The sequence below is a fragment of the Hemicordylus capensis genome, chromosome 1 (assembly GCF_027244095.1).
Source record: "Hemicordylus capensis ecotype Gifberg chromosome 1, rHemCap1.1.pri, whole genome shotgun sequence".
In the NCBI taxonomy this organism is placed as follows: Eukaryota; Metazoa; Chordata; class Lepidosauria; order Squamata; family Cordylidae; genus Hemicordylus; species Hemicordylus capensis.
Genome location: NC_069657.1, coordinates 370,728,706 through 370,752,245, shown reverse-complemented (window position 1 = coordinate 370,752,245; position 23,540 = coordinate 370,728,706). Strand labels below are relative to the sequence as shown.

Below are 23,540 nucleotides of genomic sequence, written 5' to 3'. Positions count from 1 at the left end.
GGTCGTCCGCGAGATCCTCGCTCTGTGACTTGCTTCCTACCGAAGCCTGGTTGGCAGTGACATGAGGACAAAACAACCTGATCAGTGGACACAGGAGTCCTTGGGGTTACTACACATAGCCAGCCACAGAGAGATTCAAAGTTCCTGAAAACACTTGGTGCCCCTTTTAAACAAACAGCTATACAACACTTTGTTACTGGAACATCTTAATTTGAGGCTAAAATACAGGCCTTCCTTAGCATCCTCTCTTGCTGTTTTATTATTATTATTATAAGAAATAGGAACTTGTATTTGGTTTTGGGGGGAAAGGCAAACACCTGGAAATTCAGATGACGTGTACAAGAACCATTCTTTAATGTTGTGAAGGAGCTTTCTGATGGGCTGCACAAGAATCCCTCCTGTAATTGGTCTATATGCTCAACAGTTTTATTGTAAGTCAGAGCCTATTATTCTGCCCAGCTGCTAGAGAGCCACTGCTGAACGGTTGTTTCTCCTAATAAGCAGTCAGCATAAACTCTCCTTGTTACAGTCTCTGACATCGCCCCCAGGGCAAGCGGACACAGAAGAGCAATTGCCGAATTGCGTATGAAAATTATAGTTTTATTGTCCATACAACTGAAGGTTTGACTCTGACTCCTGCTCCGCTCAGCTTTTGCAATAAAGAAGCAATTCTTTCACAGAACAAATAAGCACAGTACGCCATTGTAATCCAAGAAACAGGCACTATTTATGTATTGGAATGACTGGTTCACAATAGTACTAAACAGTTTAAGGGTCCAGAAGCTGCTGTTTTAGTAGATGCCGAGAAAGAATGAGAAACAAAACATTAGGCAAGCGTGTAAATGGCATCACTCTTCATGTTGCTAGTTTAACAAGCATGATTGGTAAGTTGGGACCATATATTTAATGTTTATGTAAGCATCTTCCCCACCGTAGCGCTCAAAGGCTTCCAATGTCTCTTGAATCAAGTCTCCAATATTTTCACGCTTCTGCTGGCTGTAGTCAATGCCATCTCCTGAGTTAACTGGTTGATAAAAAGAGAGAGAGAAAATATTAGGATAGAGGTTCTCAGAGAAGAAAGGTTGCACTAAGGTACTATTTGTGAAGCCACTGCAGTCCATGTACATGAGTGGCAAGTCCACTTGGCAGCTTCCTGCACTTCTGGTACTACCCTGTACTATTCAATAGGGGATGCAGGAAGTGAGTACCCAAAACAAAGACACAGGTTCCGACAGGAAGCCACCCCTGCAGACTGCATAGCCTCCAGTGGCCCCTGTCAGTCATGAGCTCCTAAAAGCCATGCAGGAGTGGATATATACCATAGTCACTAAGAAACTGAGGTACAAACCAGGAGCTCCCTAGTTTGACTCTCAACTCTATCATGAAAGCACTAGCTGGTCTTAGCCAAGCCACTTCCTCTCAGCTGCAATATGGGGATAACAACATGCGCTTACCTTACTGAGGTGCTGTAATTATTACAAGATAATAAACGTGAGTGGCTTTGAACACTCAAAAATGCTGTATAAATACTAAGTATTATTATTAACATTATGTGCACCAGCAGGAGACTGTATGCTTCCAAAGCACACTGTCTCCATGAGCAGTGAAAATAGCACAAATGCCACCAGAAATCCGAACCACTTCAAATGTGCCCTAAGACTTCAGATCAGAAAGAATCATGAAAACATAGGGGTGTATTTACTGAAGGATCTGAGCCTGTTCTCATATAAAAGTTAAGCCCCAGAGTTGTTTACAGCCTGCCTCTTAAACCTACGTCTGGGCAGGCATTACAGCCAGTGTGGTCATGAGTTCCCATGCCTAAGTGTGGTGTGACATAGTATGTTGGGATAGTGGGCAGGTTTTGAGGCCAGGCTAACCTTACATAAGAACATAGGAAGCTGTCTTATACCGAGACAGACCATTGGTCCATTTAGCTCAGTACACTGACTGGTAGCAGCTCTCCCAGGCTTCAGGCATGAGCATCTCCAAAACCTCCCTGAAGATGCCAGGGTGTGAACCTTCCACGTGACAGCAGGTGCTCCACCACTGAGCTATAGCCCCATCCCCTAGGGGGAATACCTTACAGCAGACAGTGCTCACATCAAGTCATGCATCCAAATGCAAACCAAGGCAAACCATGCTTAGCAAAGGGGACAATTCATGCACACTACCACAAGACCGGCTTTCCATCCCCAACCTCCATCTCCAACCTTACTGGGAACCAATTTTGATGTAGGCCAGGCCTGGGAACGAACAGAGAAGGAGGCAGGAAGATCTGCTTTGTTCATCAGATAAGGCCAGAAGCTCAGGCCCCTGCTAGTATTAATACTTAGTTTGGCCAATCAGGAGGCCTCTTAGGAAAGGGGTTTATGTTAGGCCTCACTGTTTCCTGCTGGGCCTGAAGATGATTTTTTGAGGCTTGAGCCCATGCAGCTCTGGATAGCTCACTAGCTGGGTCACTACCTCAGTCCCGGAAACTGCATTCTAGCTTGTATTTTCTAAGAGCAAGGCAGAGGCTGGACTACTCAACATGTTTCTATGGAACTGGTCCCTGCCAGAGCTATTTACTTAGTGAGTTCAAGATAGTAGCACTGGAGAAAAAAAAAAGGACTGTGGTTTGTTTCGAAGAAAACCACACATCACAATCAATTTTTGCTCTCCAAATAAAAATGTGTTAAATTAAGTCCATGTCAATAGGGCAAATTACTTGAGCCCTTATATGGAATAACAATCTTTTCTATCTACTCTGCTGTGAGGCAGCTCAGGAACTCACTGGTAATACATATTTGTAGTGAGATAGTGTATCCGTTCATGTAAGAAACTCAGCCTAGATGCCTGTGCAAATATGGAACAAATGTAAAACTTGGACACACAATCCTTCTCCCAGGACTTTGATGAGATTTACGTTCCAATCCTAAGCATATTTATTTGGAAGTAAGTCTCATTGACTTGAAAGGAAATTGCTTCTGCATTCATTTCCAAGCACTTTCTTCAGAGAAATTGCAATAGAGGTCAATGGGACTACTCTGGTGTAGCTAGCTCCTAGATCATCACTATATAAAGAAACATCCTTCAGCCCCCCTCAGCTTGAATATACTCAGAATCATACCAAAAATAATTTGGCAATAAATGCTGGATGATTTAGAGGTTTGGCAATAAGATACAGTTTTTAGTCCCCTATATCTTTGGCTGCAACCCAGCTTAGATATAGTGACTGAAAGTGGTGATTGCCTGAAGGTTATTTGGTGGCTCATGTGACACTAGTTGGGCTCACTCTTGTTAATAGCAGACAGGTGCCCACACCATTAAACTCCATCCTCCTCCTAACACTATTTCTCAATTCTGTCGACAGTATTAGAGAAGCTAACAACAGAATTATGAAGGAAGCCAAATCATCTTCTCCTCTGCTTGACATTCTCTTCAGAGCCAAGGAGCAGAGTGTGTGTGAGGGCAGAGTGGCAAGGTTAGTTTTCTTGCAGTTGTTTATCTTGAAACACTAGCCTGGTGGAACTGATCCATGTCGCATTAGAGCCTGTTCAGATGTATTTTTTGCTTCCAGGATTCTACCCAGGTTAAACTTGAGGGTGGGCCTCAGGCTGCTCATACATTACCTCATCACAAGTACAAGGCAACCCAATGAACCAGGAATCCCATATTTATATGAATAAAAGATCTCCCCAGTTTGCTTATTCCTTTTTCCTGTTGTGAGGTGAGTAGGGAAGTGATTGCATGAACCTAATGCCTAATAATAAAATAATGCTTACATTCAATCTCATTCCAAGTAGAATTCCAGGAGCAAAACAGCATTTGAAAAGTCCCTCATTCCAGCAACAATTCATGAGTAGGTTCACTTTGAAATAAGCTTACTGAATTACAGTACATGTTAAAAATAAAACACAAGCTTCTCTGCATTGTACTGGCATTGCTCTTTCCAGATCTGTGATTTATCTGTCATTCAGTAAATGACGTCACAGTATTTGCAAGACTCCAGTCTCACGGAAGCCATTCTGACATTCCAATAATCCCACAAAGGAGAGATCTCATGTATTTATCTGCACTGATATCCATGGAATCTGCCCTTGGAAACATCCATGAGTGAGCATATGGACACAAACATTTCCAAATTAAAAGCATGGACAATGTTATGTCAAAACCGGTCAGCAAGTATAGGAAAGAAGATTAAATCAGAGCACAATTCCAGAAGATAAACAGCTCACAGTTAAAGGAATGAATGAATGTAAGATAAAGATGAAATGTAACTCCAAACCACTGGTATAACTGGATAAGTTCATGTTAGTGAGATCACAACCAAAAGTCATCTGAAAGATTATTAGCATGATTTTGGACTTGCTTTCAAAAATAATTTAAAAACAATAATTTGTGACTTTTTTCAGCTCATTCATATTCACCAGCATTATCTGTGGCAATGCACCAAAAAGTTGCACTTTTCCTCATCAGCTGTAAAATCCCATACTCTCCTCCCCACAAAATTGGTGCAAGGGTGGTGATGATGTTCAGCCCAAAAGATTTGAGTCCTGCCCTGTTCCTCACCCCCACCAAAGCCATGTAAGTTTCAAGTAGCTGGGCAGCACATGTTCAGAATGGAAGGCAATAAGACTGGTTCCAGTGCTATTACAAGGAAACTAGTTATGTCTGTACATTGGCACTGGAACCACCTTATCTTGTGATTTGTTGGTGTCTCCAATGTGTGAAGCAATATAGGTGACAGACAGACAAAATAACAAGGTCATATATGAGAGAGAGAGAGAGAGAGAGAGAGAGAGAGAGAGAGAGAGAGAACAGAAACTGAATCAGTTTCATTTTGTGACTCCTGAGAATGTGAACAAGTTGCTTGGAATGGTGCAGCCTACCACCTGCTCTCTTGATCCTTGCCAGCCATGGCTTATACTGTCTGGGAGGGAGGCTGTTGTAGAGGGCCTGGTCACGATTATAAATGGATCTCTGAGGAAGGACAAGATGCCTCCTTGTCTTAAGAAGGCAATCATTAGACCACTTCTGAAGAAGCCTGCCTTGGATCACTCAGAGTTAAGCAACTACAGGCCTGTCTCCAAACTTCCATGGCTGGGCAAGGTAATTGAGAAGGTGGTGGCTCCCCCAACTCCAGGCGGTCTTTGAGGAAACTGGTTATCTAGACCCATTTCAAACTAGCTTTTGGGTGGGCTATGGGGTGGAAACTGCCTTGGTTGGCCTGATGGATGATCTTCAATTGGGAATTGACAGAGGGAATGTGACTCTGTTTGTCCTCTTGGATCTCTCGGCAGCCTTCGATACCATTGACCAAAGTATCCTTCTGGAACATCTGAGGGGGTTGCGGGTGGGAGGCACTGCTTTGCAGTGGTTCTGCTCCTATTTCACGGGCAGATTCCAGATGGTGGCTCTTGGAACTGTTGTTCTTCAAAATCTGAACTTTCATATGGTGTCCCTCAGGGCTCCATATTGTCTCTGATGTTGTTCAACATCTACATGAAACCGCTGAGAGAGATCATCAGGAGATTTGGTGCAGGATGTTATCAATATGCTGATGACACCCAAATCTATTTCTCCATGTCAACCTCATCAGGAGAAGACCTGGAGGCAGTAATGGGCTGGATGAGGGATAACAAGCTGAGGCTGAATTCAGATAAGATGCAGATACTTATTGTGTGGGGTCGAAACGCGGGAGATGATTTTAACCTGCCAGTTCTGGATGAGGTCACACTCCTTTGGAAGGAAAAGGTACACAGTCTGGGGGTGCTTCTGGATCTGAACCTCTCCCTGGTTTAGGCAGTGACCAGAGGTGCTTTTTATCAGCTTTGCCTGATACGCCAGCTGCGTCCATTTCTTGAGTTGAACGGCCTCAAAATGGTGGTACATATGCTGGTAACATCTAGGCTGGGTTACTGCAATGCATTCTACATGGGGCTGCCTTTGTATAGACCTGAAGCTGCAGTTGGTCCAGAATGTGGCAGCCAGGTTGGTCTCTGGGTCATCTAGGAGAGATCGTAATACTCCTGTGTTGAAAGAACTACATTGGTTGCCAATACATTTCCGGGCAAAATACATGGTGCTGGTTATTACTCATAAAGCCCTAAACAGCTTAGACCCTGGGTATTTAAGAGAATGGCTTTTTCATCGTGAACCACACCGCTCATTGAGGTCATCTGGAGAGGTTTGTCTTCAGTTGCTGCCAACTTGTTTGACGGCTGTTCGGGAATGGGCCTTCTCCGTTGCTGCCCCTGGACTTTGGAATGCACTCCCTGTTGAAATAAGAGCCTTCCCATCTCTGGCAACTTTTAAAAAGGCACTGAAGACACATTTATTCACCCAAGCTTTTAATTAGATTTATAATTTTAATATTTTTAATCTTGGGTTTTAAATGATTTTAATGTTTAATGTTTAAATTATTTTAATTGTAAACTGCCCAGAAATGCAAGTTTATTTTTAAGAAAGAAAGAAAGAAAGAGCCCTGCTGTATCTCCAAGGCCTATCTAGTCCAGCATTCTGTTTCACACAGTGGCCCACCAGATTCTTCTGAGAAGCCCACAGACAAGAGGTGAGGGCATGCCATCTCTCTTGCTGTTGCTCCCCTGCAATTGGTATTGAGAGGCAATCGTGCCTGAGGCTGTAGGTGTCCTATAGCCATCAGACTAGTAGCCATTGATAGACCTGTCCTCCAGGATAAATATTATTTATCCTATGGATGTTTACTCAGAAGAAAGTTTTAGTGGGTATGTTCCACAGTATTGGGGGGGGGGGTCCTGAGGCTCCTACATAATTGTCAGTGGTCTTGCGCAAGAGCACAAATACTTAAAATAGCACATCCTGCTTACACTGGAAAAAACCTAAGTAGTGCTTCAGAAGTGCGGGCTCCTGAAGTAGTGCTCATGCCCTGAACAGTTTATAAGTGAATTATTGGAAATAATGTAAGTAGTGCTCCTCAAGTGTGGACACTTTTAATATCTGTATTTTTGTGCTCTTGCACAAAACTGCAAGTGTTTCCTTAGGAGACCACAGCAGTGCTTGCAGCTCAGAACCACCTGTGTTCTAGTGTGGGCTGCTGTGTCCACTGAGACTGCATTACATTGTGGGCCACTGTGTCCAAAGGGGCTTTCTCCCTAGGAAGTGTGTTTAAGCTCAGGTATTAAAAGTACAGATGTTAAATATAAATATAATATAACTCTATTAAAAAGTTTTAAAACCTATATAAAACAATAACACAAAAAATACAAAGCAGCAGCAGTAAAAACTGTACTCTTATATAAAAGCCTGAGTGAAGAGCCACACTTTAACTTGTTTTCTAACAACTGTAATGGAGGCTGAGGAGCGGATGCCAGCTGGGAGAGCATTCAAAATCCTTAGGCACATGCACTTCCAGTCTGACACTGACCAGGGCGGCAAGAGGGTATATGGGCGGCAGTGATTTGGGCACACTGCCGGCAGAGGAATGTGTGGGGGGAGGGTAAGAGCACCCTCCCTGCTCCTTAAAGGTAACACACACACCCGCTGCCAAACTGGCCTTCTGCTAGTTCGTGCACATCCCTATTGTCAGGTGGGCAGAAATCCTTGGGAGCAAGCAGTCGTTCAGCTATCCAGGGGCCAAGCCATTAAGGGCTTTAAAGGTCAAAAGCAGCACCTTGAATTGGATCTGGAAACAAACCGGTAGCCAGTGCAGCTCTTTCAAAATGGGTGTAATATGATCCCAGCAGGCAGCTCCAGATAAAATCCTAGCTGCCGCATTTCACACTAGCTACAGTTTTCCAATATTCTACAATGGCAGCTCCACAGTGTTACAGTAATCCAGCCATGACATGGCAAGGGTAAGTGTGGCCAGATCTGCCTTCTCAAGAAAGGGATACAGCTGGTGCACTAGCCAAACCTGTGCAAAAGCATCTCTGGCCACTACCTCCACCTAAGCTTCCAAAAGCAGAGCTGGGTCCAACAGTACTCCCAAGCTGCGCACTTGCTCTTTCAAGGGGAGTGCCACCCCATTCAGAACTGGTTGAATTTCTTCATCCCGATTGATTCTCCTACTGACCAACAGCACCTCTGTCTTGCCTGGATTCAGTTTCAGTTTACTAGCCCACATCCAGTCCATCACAGCATCCAGCCCCCGATTCAGGTCATCCACTGCCTCCCTAGGATCAGGTGATAAGGAGAGATAGAGCTGAGTGTCTTCTACAGATGGCTGATAACTCAGTCCAAGTCCCTGGATGACCTCTCTCAGTGGTTTCTTGTAGATGTTGAACACAATGGGGGACAAAATTGAACTCTGCAAGACTCCACAAGCCAATAGCCAAGAAGCCAAGCAGTAATCCCCAAGCACCACCTCCTGGACCTTTTCCCCATGAAAGGACCAAAGCTTCTCCAAAGTGCCTCCAATCCCCATACTCAAGAGGCAGTTCAGAAGGATACTATGACTGATAGTATCGAACGCCGGTGAGAAGTCCAGCAGAACCAACAGGGACACATTCCCCTGTCAAGCTGCCAATACAGGTCATCCACTAGGGTGACCAAGGCAGTTTCAGTCCCATATCCAGGACGGAAGCCAGACTGAAAGGGATCTAGAGATAATCTATATCTTCCAAGGCCCTCTGCAGCCGAGATGTCGCCACACGCTCCATTACCTTGCCCAAAAAGGGAATGTTAGAAACAGGTCTGTAATTGTTCAGGTTGGAGGGATCAAGTGAAGGCTTTTTAAATATTGGTCTCTCCTTGAGGCATGATTAGAGAGGCCCTCTCTTAAGGATGATAGCCTCCAACCACATGCCCATACCCTCCCTGGCAAATTTTATTTGCTATGAAGGGCAAGGGTCTAGAGCGCACAACATTGCCTACGCACAGTCCAGGATCTTGTCCACATCCTCAGGCTGCACCAACTGAAAATAATCCAACACAATAAGACCAGATGGCACCCGAGGCACATCTGTCGGAATTGCCAAATTCCTGGAGTCCAAATTGGCATGGATGCAAGTGACTTTATCTGCAGAATGGCATGCAAACAGGTCACAGTGGGCTTTAGATGGTTCCTTCCTCATTACCTGGAGGGATGTGTGAAGCAATAACTTTGCTATATGAAAAAGCTTTGCTGGCCTACACTGAGCAGATGCAATGGAGGTGGAGAAAAAACATTTCTTTCACCACTGCCACTGCCCTAGAGTAGTCTTGAAAATGGGTTGTAGCCCATGTTCAGTCAGATTCGTCATGATTCTTCCTCCAGCATCATTCTAGCTATTATCTAAGTTGTTTCATTGCCCTAAATTCCAAGGAAAATCAAGGAGCAGAATGGGCTCCACCAAGCAAGAGAGGGTGTTTAGGAGTGACTATGTCAATAGTCTGGACTATCACCATGTTCCAGAGATTCACCATGGCCTCAACAGAGTTTCTAGCTCTGGACACTGGAAACTCCCCAAGGGCTGTCTGGAAACCAAATGGATCCATAAGCTTCCGGGGGAGGACCATTCCAATTGGTCCACCACCCCTGCAGAAGGTAGACATAGCTGTCAAACTAAACCCCACCATATAACAATCTGTCCATGACAAGGGAGTTATCTCAAACTCCCCCACCTCCAGATTGTCCATTCCCTGGTAATCAAAAACCAGATCCAAAGTATGTCCTGCCACATGGCTAGGGCCCGATACCAATTGAGATTGGCCCATGGTTGCCATGGCAGCCATTAAGTCCTGAGCCACCCCTACTTGCAGGGCCTCAGTGGACATTGAAGTCCCTCAAGACAATAAGTCTGGGGGAACCCAATGCCACCTTTGAGACTACCCCCTTCAGCTCAGGTAGGGAGACTGAAGTGCAGTGGGGTGGTCAATACAACAACAGAATCCCAGCCTATCTCAGAGACAAACATCAAGGACAAACACTCAAAATCTGGAGATTGCCTAACCAATCACCTGGAAAGGGGAAAGGTCTCACAACAGATGACTGCAATGCCCCCTCCCCAACATTCAAGGTGGGGCTTCTGCAGGATCAGGAACCCTGGAAAACAAGGCTGTGAGAGACCAACCCCACCCAGCTCATCCAACCAGTTCTCTGTTACACATACCAAGTCAGCATGCTCATCTACAATCAAATTATGGATTAGTGGTGTGCCCGAACCGGTCCGGCGGCCATTCCAAAGAATGGCCGAACTGCCGGACCGGTTCGGACTGGGCTGGTTCGGGTCCGGGTGGGGGGTATATCTTTAAGGGCGGGGAGGGCTTGCTTAGCCCTCCCGCCTCCTTGCCCCCGCCAGCGCCCGTATTTAACATTATAGGGGCGCTGGAAACCAGCCGCCCCCCCCCCGCCGCCGCCACCGCCGCCGCGGCGAAATCACTCTTAAAAACACCTAGCCCTCCCTCCCTCCCAGCTAGCTGCCCGCCCGCCCCCCCACCCACCCACCCAGTCGCTCACCCGGTCGGTAGATACTAAGCGAGAGGAGCTCCGGCACAGAGCTCCTCTCGCTAGGAAGGCCTCCGGGAGAATGGTGGCTTGCGCGCGCGCGCATGCGCGCGCCGCAAACCACACCGTTCTCCGGAGGCCCGGTCTACCTGCCGGGAAAGGGCCGGGTAGACCGGGCCTCCGATCGCTGGGTAGACCGGGCCTCCGATCGCCGGAGGCCCGGTCTACCCAGCGATCGGAGGCCCGGTCTACCCGGCCCTTTCCCGGCGGGTAGACCGGGCCTCCGGAGAACGGCGTGGTTTGCGGCGCGTGCATGCGCGCGCGCGCAAGCGCGCGCGCGCGCAAGCCACCATTCTCCCGGAGGCCTTCCTAGCGAGAGGAGCTCTGTGCCGGAGCTCCTCTCGCTTAGTATCTACCGGCCGGGTGAGCGACTGGGTGGGTGGGTGGGTGGGTGGGGGGGCGGGCGGGCAGCTAGCTGGGAGGGAGGGAGGGCTGGATGTTTTTAAGAGTGATTTCGCGGCGGCGGCGGCGGCGGCGGCGGGGGGGGCGGCTGGTTTCCAGCGCCCCTATAATGTTAAATACGGGCGCTGGCGGGGGCAAGGAGGCGGGAGGGCTAAGCAAGCCCTCCCCGCCCTAAAAACAAGGCCCCCCTTCGGTGCCGGTCCGGACTTCTCCGGACCGTGCACATCCCTATTATGGATGAGAGATATTTTCCCTTTAACTGACCTGGCATTCAGAAGCAGCACCCTAATCCTTGAGAGAGTGTTCACAGAGCTCCCCAGGGCTGCAAGATTGGGATAAGAGCTGGGAAAAGGAATAGGCCTCAGTTGTCTGGAATGTTTTTCACTGTAATAGCCTGTCCAACTCCCACCACCATATCTCCCTCTGCTAGTTACCTGAGAAATCACTGCCGACAGACCCTCCCCAATCCTCTGCTCTCCCAGACACATCCTTCAGCCAGCTACATCAGTCCCTATGTGTCCTCAGCACCAAGCCAAGACTCCCTTGATCATACACAAAACCACAGCATGCAGCAAACCCCCACTCCACGCCCAGGGATGCTCAACTAATCCTGGGCCCAGAGAACCGTGACAACTGCCCAACCACCACCCTCTGAGATGAAGGAGGGGGAGATAATTTAAATAAGGCTCCCTAGATGAGACAATTCCAGAGCAATAACCCCACCCACCAATTCTAACCCTGCCCTCTCCCCACACCTGAAGCAATTATAGACACTCCAACAGGCAACCATAGAAGATGGCCCCACAGATCACAGACAAGCCACTGAAAGCAATCCTGACCACACATATCCAAATAGCCAACTCTGAGGAAAGAGCCAGTCTGGAGAGCTGATCTTTAAAGTCCTTCTACACACAGGCTCTTGCTGTTACACCAGGCTGAAACTGTTGTCTGCACACAAAGTTGCTACTGCTGCTGAATGTCTCTTAATGTTCTGGGTTAGTGATGTTAACCCACGTTATTAATTCTAAAGAAGATTCTTAAAACAGGTGCCACTGTCATCCTTCCTCCTGGGTGTAGATTTCTGGCATGTCTAATTCTAATCAACAGAAGGACAACTGCTGCATTTCATTATTGGAAGGTAAGTAAAAGGATACTGGTCTCCTATCAGCCTGCTCCACATTAGTTTCAAATTAGTGTGGAATGTTTTCAGGTGCCACAGGGCTCAAGTTACTATGGAGATAAAACCTGCAGACCCCTGGACCTCTCTACTGGTCCAGATGTTTGGAACAATGACTCAGAGGTTTGGAACTACAAACAGTTTAAGATGGGGCACTCACACAACATGCCTCTTGGGCTGGGAAGTCAGGTGATACAGAGGACTAACTGGGTGTCAGAGTTAGACCAGTAGGACCTCTTACACTACTAGGTTTTGCAAACTTGCACTCACAACATATCTTTGCAGCATTGCTAAATCAACCATGGAGGGGGAAGCCAAAGACACTCCTCACCCAGGGTGCTATCAGGGTTGGCCCTGCCTGTCTCTCAAGGTCTTCAATTGCATTTGAGCCTAAACCGTAATCTTGCTCAGTCTTAAAGTGAATTCTATTCCTCCTTTCAAAGCACTAGTTGCTTTAGAGTAACCAAGATACAAAGCTGAAGATCTGAGTTAGGTCCCGGGTGGGGGTGGGGGTCGGTGATAAAACATCCTCTGCAATTGTGCTGATAGTGAAACACAGTGATAGCTCAATCTTCTGCACAAAAATTCAGTGGAGATGTTGGATGAACAAAGTAATTGTACAAGAGATGACGATTTGGAGGGCTGATTAAAAGCTACTCTGAGAGGGTCAGGCAATGAAGGAATGAGCTATAAAGGCTGACACAAAGTGATGCACAGACTATCATTACTGACAATGTATGCTACGCACAGGGCTCATGTCCTCAAGACAGCCATTGTTCCCTCTAATTTCGTGACACAGTTTATAAGAGTCACCACCAAAAGACTATTTCAGCAGAGAAGTTACCCACAAAGCACCACAATAGCTGCCCTGCACAGCTACAGGAATTAGCAAATCTTTCAGGCAAAGATGAGAATGATTAAACCATCAGGACAACATCCACCCCTGCATTTGCCAGCCCTAGACAGATGAGTCATACTGATTTGCTCAGCACACCTAAGGCTAAATATCTAGTCATAATAATAATTAGAATGAGAACATGGAAGAAAGAAAAAGCCTTCACCACTGATGCACAGCGGTCTCAGTCTGCCCTTCTCTAGTGTAATGTTATTTCCATGTTATTCACTGTATAGTAAGCACGTGGATAACCAAAAAGAAAAGCTTTATGTATGATGCCAGGACTTGGATTGGATTCAAGCTGTTTATTGAAGCTTTCCTTAGTGGCAGAGAATTAATCAACATGAAGGAAATATCAGAGAACACATCTGTCATGCCATGTTCCCAAAGTGAAATGTCTAGCAGACACAGCATGAAGCAAAGGCTCTTGTCCTAGGAAGCAGCAGCATTATTATGACTGTGCAGAGGGAAATGTTTCACTCACTGCAGAGTAGAACTGCTGATCTAGAGAAATTGGATTAGAAATGGTAGGAGTTTGAATTACGAGTAATTCCTAGATTAAGGCATTAGGCTTCTGTCTGTTATTACGGTACAAAGGGGCTCATTATGTTTAAATGAGTTTGCGTTTTCTTATCTCTTGAGATCTCTTTTGGATGATGACATCAAAGATGAGGCAATCTGTCTCCTGGCTCTGGAGAGCCAATAGGGTGCAGTGGTATGTTTTGGACTCAACCCAGGAGACCCACTCGGCCATGAAGCTCACCAGATGGCTTTGGGTCAGTCACATGTCTCAGCCTAACCTACCCTCACAGGGTTGTATGGATGGATGTTTCTTTATTCATTTATTTATTAAAAGCTTTTGTTAGCTACTTTTGCAAGGCTCAAGGCAGCTTGCACTTACAATGAAAACAGTAAAAATCAGTACAAAAACCCAGGGGTGGGGAAGCACCAGAAGCAATAACCAAACAAAATAATCAGCCAGGCCAAAAGCCAGTCAGAAGAGAGGTGCTTTACAACCTCCCCAAAAGGCCATTCAGGAGGGAAAACTGCACATTTATCCTGTGCAGTGGCATGGCTTGAGAGGAACTGGCGGTCGTGTGGAGAAAGGTAGGAATGATCCTCCTCTGCCCACCCTCCCCAGCTCCGCACAAAACAGTTGTGTGAACGACCTTAGTACATTTGTTATACAGAGCCCCTAGGTAAAATGTCTCTCTGCTGTAGAATGGAAGATGTGTGTGACCTTCTGCTTCATTTCTCTTTTGGAATAGATACTCCTCCTCCAAGACAGAGGCACCTCTATGGAACATGCACACATATCCCTGATTCTTCTTTATATTATGATGGAAGAGTTTCATTTTTGGCAGCTGCCTGAGCTGAAAGAACCAATTTGCAAGATTAAATGATATCTACTAATACCTATGGAAGTTCTTTCGAGTTACAAAGTGTAGTGTACCCTAGACGTTCTTATAGCTTATTAGCTTAAGTTTCTAAGGTGAGTGGTTACCTCTATTCAAGATGTTTTAATCTTAAGGAAGTGTTCAAACACTTCTGTTCAAATCAATGATACTAGATTTGCCATTGAAAATAACCTTTTCCTAAGGTCTCACACTTCATGGAAGACATGAATCAAAACAGGAACAGTCGTGCAGACAGAAAGGGAGAAAAGTCACATCCCAAGATCTTAATAGTTCAAGTCTGCCCAGGGTCTTTTTGAAAAGAAGGCGATTCAAAGAGACTTCTGAAGATTCTTTGAAGCGGACAACAGACTTCCAGCTTAAATCCTTTTGTAACAAAGATGTGAGCCCAGAGTCAAAGGCCATTCAACCATTTCAGTGGAGAAGGCACAAAAAAGCACTTTTCATATTGGTCTCGCTCTGCAGGCGCTCTAGTATTGATTATCATGAATCATCATCATCATCATCATCATCATTCTATTCCATTCAAGAAATCACTTTTCTGAAACATGTAGTTAAAGAGAGGTCCAATTTTCAGCCTTGTGCATCAGATCAGTTTAACATCCATCCAGCTTCCATAGAAAATATGTCATGCAAAAACTCTGCTATCAATAGATGCCTATCACAGTGTGTACCAACAACCCTGTGTACTATTAGAATCCATATGATCATTAACAGTTATGCCTGCCACTATCAACCCTACCTAACTAGCATGACATGCTATAGTAGAGGTGCAGCATGTTGGCAGAGGTTATTGACTTATGTGTCTACCTCCTCCTAAGGTGATCTTCCAGGTACACATAACTGTCCCTATCAACTGAGTCATATATTTTGTCAATGCCATTCAGAGTCCCCTTATTCCTTTGGCTAGCCTGCGGTAGATCTTCCTTGATTTTGATGCGCCTGTCATAAGCTCCCAGTTTGTGTTGCAAGTTTGTCCATGGGTGGTTGCTACAGACACAGAAATTTGTGCTGCCTGTTCCTTGTGTCCCTTTTGTGTGGTACTTCAATCTTGATCCCGTTAGATTTCACCAGGCCTTAAGTTTACTCTAGAGGAAACAGCAATCCATTATTATCAGATTAACAAGCAGTGCCTTTTTGGATGGGTAGAAGGTCTTACACAGGCATCTACAGTTTTTCAAACCTCCCCCTCCTATCAGCATGCACACATACCAATAGGTCTGACCAGCTGTGACTATCCAGCAAAGAGATATCGGGGTTATGTTACTAAGCTCACTGAAAATGTCAACTCAGCATGCTGCAGCAGTAAAAAAGGCAATTTCAAAGTAGGGATTATTAGACACAGGACCGAAAATAAAATACAGGTACCAGGATATTATATACATTTTGGGTGCAGCCATATTTAGCATATTATGTGGAGTTTTGGGCTGGCCACTCCATTTCAAAGAGGATGCCATGGAGCCAGAAACTGCAGAAAAGACAATGAAGGGCCTTCCAGAAGGAGGGCTTTTTAAATGCTTACTTCAGTGCTTGTCTGGATTGAACTGCATGAAAAAGAGAAATAGAGCTTCCACATGCATCAGACCAGCCTTCCAATAAGGCCCATTGAGGTCCTTTTCTTTCATGACTGCTTTGTTTAATAACTTTTTCAAAAGCTTTTTGAAAGTCCAGGTATACTACATCAAACAGATCACCTTTATCCACTTGCCTATTGATACTCTGAAGGAACTTTAAAAGGTTAGTGAGGTTACCTTTTGGAGCGGCCATGCTGATTCTCCTTCAGCAAGGCTTTTTCTTCCATATGGTTAATGGCAGGCATGATGTACAAGCTCTATGGATATGGGAGGGACCTGCAGCACTGAGGCTGGGGACCCAGAAGCAGTGGTGTCGCTGTAGAGAAAGAAGCTTGCACTACAAGTGTTGCTGCAGTTTCCCCCATTCATAACAATGGGAAGAAGTGTGGTAACACTTTTTGTTTGCTTAACTGTGGTTCTGTACAGTTGCATCCCTGGTTCTAGGGATACAGCAGCAATGCTGCAAGTTCTGCCCATCTCTATTCTCCCATCTCTTGATCTTGCACATCAAGTCAGCAATCAGTTTTAACTTTAATTTTGCTTTCCACCAATTTATCTGAAATATATTAATCTAACTGCCCTGGGATGTTTTTGATTCCCCAAAGATTATTATTATTATTATTATTTTAAATTGGTGTTACATTGGCTGCATTTGCACGTAATGTGAAACCGCAGTTAAATGGGTCAGAAGTTGGAATTTGTGTATGTCCAAATGCATGGAACTGTGGTTTTGCAGCAAAAAAGAGACCTGCAGTTTCTCTTACCAAACTCCAATTTGAACCTTCTGTTTGTAGTTAGTTTTGCTGCCTCAACTGGAGGTTTTGGCATGGCAGTGTTATGTCCGAACACGGACACCACCATCACCATGGTTTTATGCTGTTTCTAGAACTGTAATCATAGAGAGGGCAGCCCAGACCCACCCGGAATCATGCGTACTCCATGCCTGCAGAGCTTCTTGCTGGCTGCCTCTCCGAGCACTTGCCCTGCACTGTGTCTCAGTCTCAGATCTAATAAAGCAGTTGCCCAGCAACAGCGAAACCACCATGCTCCATCCCAAGCTTGTAAGCCTGTCAAATGGGAAAGTCACATGGGAGCATGACCTCTTGCCACTCTGTCTCTTGCTCGTCTCATGGCAAGATGGGCTCTATGAGCCTTTCTCTCGAAAATGAAGCGATAAAGATATAAATTCACAAGCACATGCAGCCAAGGTGGCACCATAAATTGGGCAATCCAATTAGATTGCTGGGAAGGTAACATATGGCAGGGCGGCAATACCCAGGGTCAGATTTAAAAGGCTGCCCTACCCAGGAATTATTGAATGATTCAGGTCTATTTTTTGTACAATGATATTGGGGGAAGCCCCTTCCCCTTGGGTTAATGTGCGCAGTACCTAGGTTTACTCATGAGGAGAGCAGTGCAGCAGAAGCATCTTTGCCTCCAGGGAAAGGAGAGTATCCTCATATGTGATAAGGATGGATTCTGCTCCTGATCAGACCGTTCTCTCATGAGAGTGGAGGCCATGGGGATACCCTTGCTCAACCCATGAGAAGACCCATTGAGGTGAGCCAGGCAGAATCACTAATAATGTGTGATGAAAGCCCTTCTCCCATTCGACTGCTCTTTCATGAGTATTAGGCCATGGAGACACACATGTGGGCCAGATGGCAAATGCCACCCGGCCTGGTTGCTCCACACAAGCAAGCCACAGGGATGGGTGCCCTAGCAACACCTCTCCCGTTGACTGTTGTGAAGCAGTGAAAGTGGGCCCTCTGCCAACATGTCCACCCAGTGATGGATTAACAGAGTGGCGGAGTAGGCATTTGCCTATGGTGGCAAAATTTGAGGAGCAGCAAATTTTGCCCCTCCTCAAATTTTTCCACCCCCTCTGTGGAAAGTGGTGGCTGGAGCACAAGTGGAGTGGACAAGGAGAAAGACCCCCCTTTTAACCTTTTTTTTTTTTAAGCATACTTTTTTGTTTAAGGTAAAAGGACAGGAAAAGCCTTTTTGCCTATGGGCGGCAAAAAGCTTAATCTGCCCCTGTGTCCACCCATTTGAACATATCCATCTTTATTTTTGCCCAGATCAGCGATCCCACTCTCCTAGGGTCACAGATCATTGGGGCTCCCTTCTCCCATGCTTCCCCATGGCAGAAGAGCTGCATACACTGCAATGCCATTCCAAACCTGGGAAATTTGAATGAGAGTTAAGATCAGTCCCCAATCCTGGTGTTTCCCAGAGTTTCCACCTGGCAACACCTGGACACATGGAGCATCAAATTCTCCACTGGGAGAGAATCTTTGGGAGAGAATTCAAACTGAAGACTTCCCTGGAGAGAAGGGGTCACTGTGCAAAAGTTCTATCATTAATCAAGGAGAATGGGGGCCCCACACATCAGGGGGCCCCTATTTGGGGCTGGATCAACACATGAGTATGCAGTCTGACTGAAGGTTTTTGAACCTAAGGTCCTGCCTAGTAGACTGTCCCTTTCGAGAGAGAGCTAATCCCCAGGTGGCAATCCGACACAGGGGCAAGAGTATGGTTTGGACTCCATGGACTGCTTTGCCAGGGTGAGCCATCGTAAGAGCATCCTTGGTCACAGGGGGCTAGACTCCAGGATCCTTTGCCCTCCCTCATATATATATATTCCCTCCTAGGAAGTCATCATGTTCACTTCTTGGAGTAACAGAAAAATAGTACCCCTCAAATCAATACAGAATTTTCACTTGAGGCACAAATGACCAGGCTCACTACCATACTTTGGACACATTATGAGAAGACCCAGCTCCTTTGAGAAGTCCATAATGCTGGGAAAAGTTGAAGGAAAGAGAAGAAGAGAACAACCAGCAGCAAGGTGGATGGACTCGATTACAACCGCAATGAATGCACCACTGAGAGACCTAAAAGGCCAAGTTAGAGACAGATCATCCTGGAGAGAATCTATCTATGTGGTTGCTAAGAGTCGACACCAACTTCACAACACTTAATCAATCAATCAATCAATCAATCAATCAATCAGCATCCTCCCACTGCCAGAAATTGTGCTTGTGCAAGGCTGTTTTGTTGTGGGGCTCTTATGAGGGTGATGGTGCAATCACTTTTAGATAAAGGGCTTGCATGCCATTTAAAGGGATTTAAATGCCCTTTCCCTGCCAAAGGTGGGTGGTCCCTTCTGAAAAGGCATGATTGTGCTTGAAATGCCCCCTTGAAGATCGTGGCCAATGGCTGCTGCCCTGCAGACGTTCTGATGCCTTGCCCACTGTCTGGCGACGCAAGCTTGCTGGGATGCGGACTCAGTGGACCAGGAAGAGGGAGGGGCTCCCCGGCAGTGAAAAAGGGGGTTGCTGGGCTGTGATTGAAAGGATGTCTGCAATGTGATTCACAGTTTGAAAAATTCACCATGGGTTCAGCAACCTCCAGTTTCACGTTACATGAAAATGTGGCCAAAGACAAATCCCAGTCCTCTAGCATGGAAGCCAATTTTAGAGGGATTTTTGTTTGTTTGTTTTAAAGAAGATCAACAATTTCATATCTGAGGTTTTCTTAAAAAAGAATTCTTCGGTGGATGCTGATACTGTCTATACAGACTGGCAGAGGCTTCTCCAAGGTTGCAGGCAGGAGTCTCTCCCAGTCTTCTCTTGGAGATATCATGGAGCGAACCTTCTGCATGTAAATATGCAGGTGCTCTTCCCAGAGCAGCCCACCCTACCCCCTAAGGTGAATATCTTACAGTGCTACACATGTAGTCCCTCATTCAAATGCAAACCAGGTCAGACTCTGCTTAGCAAAGGGGACTATCCATGCTTGCTACCATGACAAGCCCCCACCTCCATGTCAGCGTTAGGCAGTTGATCAGGTGAAAAGAAGGTGGTGCAAATCCTAGAAGGAGTGAGACGAACTGACCTCAAGGCATGCTGAGGCTTAGAAGAACAAAACTGCCCTTTATTTCTCCACTTTCCAGTGACTCACCACTGAGGGCACCAGTAGATGGACCAGATGGACCATGCTTCTGGTTCAAGATCAACTTGATCCTAAAACAATCTAGCAAGACTAGTGTGCTACCTCCATTTCCCCGCTAGCTAAAGCAAAACAAATACCAGTGAAGCAATGAGACTAGTAGACTGATGTGGCTGTAAAACATGAAGGTAGAACACTGTCAAGATTTGCAAGGGAATGCCTTTCCTTTTTTTTTTGAAAGAGAGAATGAGAAAGACCCACTCAATAGTACCACTTGTTCCTTTAATTCCAGTTTATGTACATTATTCTATCTATTGCAGCCTTCTTTTCTTCTTTTACAGAAAGCTATTAAAAACAACTACAGTTTCTTGTTTATCACTATTTTCCTGATACCTAGGAAAGTGAACCTAAAACTACCTTTGGGCTAAGGCTCCTAAAGTTAAGTTAAAAGAAATAGCTTTGCAGACACTGAGACCATTTTTTTAATAGCCCGGTACCAGGATTGAACAGTTGTACTTATGAAGGTTAAAGAATTGGCAGTAGTGGAAATTTAGTCTGCTGATTTATCTTCAAGCCCGGTATAGCCTAGACAGCTGCACTATGAGTTTCCCTTATAAATCCATGGCAATAACCTTAACTCTGACCTCCACAGGTGGGCAATGGGGACCAGAGTTTCAGTCTCAATACGGTTTGTTTTCCCCTTTAGATTTTTAAATGGGCAAAACATGTTGGCTGAATACAGTTTCAGTTCTATTTTCTAACACAACCAATGTACATAATATGTCAGACGTCTGCAGCCTTCAATAATTTGAGTTATTTTGAGAGCAAAATGAGAGTCACAATAAAAAGATGATGTCTACAAACTTTTTTTTAATACAGCTGTCTTCATTACAAAAGCTTCTATTCAGAACTGCTTTTCCGTTTCATATTTAAAAATTGGTGCATGTACAGTTCATCCAGTTAACATCTGGGTAAAAGATGATTTGCAGTTTTAATTTACAATGGAGAATGTCAGTTAGTTGAGGAAAGAGAAGGTTGCTCAGAAATTATGGGAGAAACTCTTGTTTATTTCCTGTCCTAACCCACAACCCTGAACGTTTGCTGTGGATTCTCAAAGCTTTCCAGAAGCAGTTCCCATGTATAGAAGGGAGGAATGAAACCCAAATGGAAGTCTTTGTTTTCCAGCAACTTCTATATCTCCAGTTAAGCCCCACAGGTGGAACACCTATCTTATTTTAAATGAAATATATATCCATATAACTATGACCACTGTTGCAACAGTAAATGCCTTTGTATATCCAGATATAAACAAGGGGTGGGGATTGCACTGTTCCCATTTTCACAAATGTCGTGAACAAAAGTACATTTTGGATTAAATGTGTGCTTTAAACACACCTTTCTTAACAACAGATTCATGATTGCTTATTCCAGGTTAATCCCTATGGAAACCTACCCTTTGAATCTGTGCTCATGTTTAGTATTGTGGATTAAAGTGGCCACTTTGTACTTTAGAGAACATGTGAATATGGATTAATTAATCCTTGCAAATAAATCCAAAGAGGTTACATGTCTATAGAAAGTGTTACTGCCGTGCCTTCTCACATGTCTATGTTACTAATTAGTCGCCTAAAAGCACAAGCATTTATAGTCTTCTTGCCTGGCAGCCATTTTTGCTCACCACAAGAAATCAGGCAAATGACTATTTACAAGTTAGCCATTACATACGATCCTGTGGACTACAGAACCAAACAGGTAATGGATGAGACAAACCACAATGACACACTTGTGGTGTTGCTCCTGAATCGGGTCAAGTTAGGATTTTGTACTGAATCAGTTACTACTGCCATATTAGCACCACTGAAACACATTCTGCAGTATTTAAAAATCAGTAAGATAAAACGGAATCTAGGCAAGATGGAGGTAGGGCTGAGGATGCTTGCTGGGACTTACAGATCCAGCATATGCTCATGAGCATATATCTGGAAAGACCATTCTGAATAGACTGTACTAGCCCTGACTAGAGCCACTAACATTTCGGGACACACGCATGAATCTTCATGAGTCATTCCATAGGGGAAGAATCAGAAAAGCTGCTAAGACAGGTGAATTTGAGCCGCTGGCTGGAGCAAGAGCTGCTCAGCTCCCTGGGAACAGAACTGGCATGTGTAAGGTGACAAACCTATCTGAATGGTTGAAAACTGCAACCAAGTCAAAGTGTGCAGTTTCCTGGAGAGAAGATAGTAGTAGGAGTGGTGGCTGATTGTGTCAGCCATGATCCCTCTTATTCTTAGAAAAAAGTGAAGGACTCAATCATCCTCCTTCACTGAGCATAGTGTGGATATACCCTAGGAAGCACTTTGGAAGAAACAGTCACCTTTTTGCAACTCCATGCATGGGGAGATAAGAACGAATTCCTAAAAAGCATAGCACTCCTGTGATACCACAGAGATGTTAAACTTTAGATCCAATGCAGAATAAATCTTGGAAATAAATTGTAGCCACGGACCTTTGTGTCTCAGATCTATATGTAAATAATAGAAAAGTATGCTCACGATCAACCTCCTCCTTCCCTTCTGTGCTGGGTTTCTGGGATCGCTCTCTGATAGCTATTTGAAAGAATAGTCCCGTCCCCCCGCTTTCCTCCCAAGCACTGCACATCCTTTATTTATTAGTTCTTTGAACAAACAGCAATAAAACAACCAAGTGAAAACACTAACTAGAAACCATTCCAAACACATTTCTGACACAGCAAAACACACATGCCTTGCACAGGATGCTCTGTTTCTGTGTCAGCACAATCCCTTCTGTGGGCCATTGCATCTTTTCAATTAATATTTATGGAAGTGTTTGCAATTTAAACTGCATTGGATATCTACAGATTTTGTTCTTCCCATTCATGATCCTCAGAGCTTAAGAGAGTGATAATAAAGTTTGTATATATAAATAGACACAAATATATATGCATCGGTGAGAGACACAGAGTGATATGGATGGCTGCTTTAGGTCAATACTGACTAGTTACAAGAATTTGTTTCTAGCAGTCAAGAAACCACTACAATAAAACCACAGAGTGCAATCTGTTTGAATATTTGTCAGCTTAAGTTTTCTCATGTTCTAACAAAAACAAGGATGAGCTGTCAAGGAAATCTACTGACTGGAAATGCGTTTCATTACACTTGGAAGACCATCCTTGGGCATGCCTAAGCCTGCATTAGAAGCAAAGGAACAGCCATTTATGTAGACAGTCTAGTTTTAATATGTACATGTTAGCAAACGTAAAGATACAGGCTAGGCCAAATCGGTTCTTAGAAATTGAACTGCTTAACTATTTTAAAGTAATAATATTAGGATGGATGCTGAGATCTGCAGATGCAAGGAAGTCTGTGGAACGAAATTTCTTCATCTTCTTTTCCCCATAGAAGCCCTCCAAGTATCCCTGAAAGCTGCGCCCATGTCGGGGACACTTGGGATACGATGGAGCATGGGGAGCTATAGGGGACAGGAATAATTGCCCCCAAACAGGTGAAGGAATGTTCAAGGAGCAGAACTTGGCCCTTCCTCTGCTGCTCCCCACACCTTATTACACCTCACTCCTGAGAGACCCTTAACCCATAGAAGTGGCTTTTCAGGAGGCTCAGAGGAGGCAGGGAACTTTGCTTGAACAGCCTTCCATATG

At 45.0% G+C, this 23,540-nt stretch overlaps 1 protein-coding gene across 3 annotated transcripts in view; it reads right to left on the bottom strand.

Annotated features, from left to right (window-relative positions):
* Positions 1–708: 708 nt before the first annotated feature.
* Positions 709–23,540, bottom strand: part of PACRG (parkin coregulated) — a 387,264-nt gene continuing 364,432 nt past the window's right edge. For 2 of the 3 annotated variants that reach the window (XM_053295419.1, XM_053295383.1), the window contains one exon: positions 709–1,024. In XM_053295419.1, the coding sequence (XP_053151394.1) occupies positions 864–1,024 (161 nt within the window). In that variant the 3' untranslated portion in view covers positions 709–863. The remainder of the gene's footprint in view (positions 1,025–23,540) is intronic. The other variant, XM_053295414.1, reaches the window with a different exon arrangement.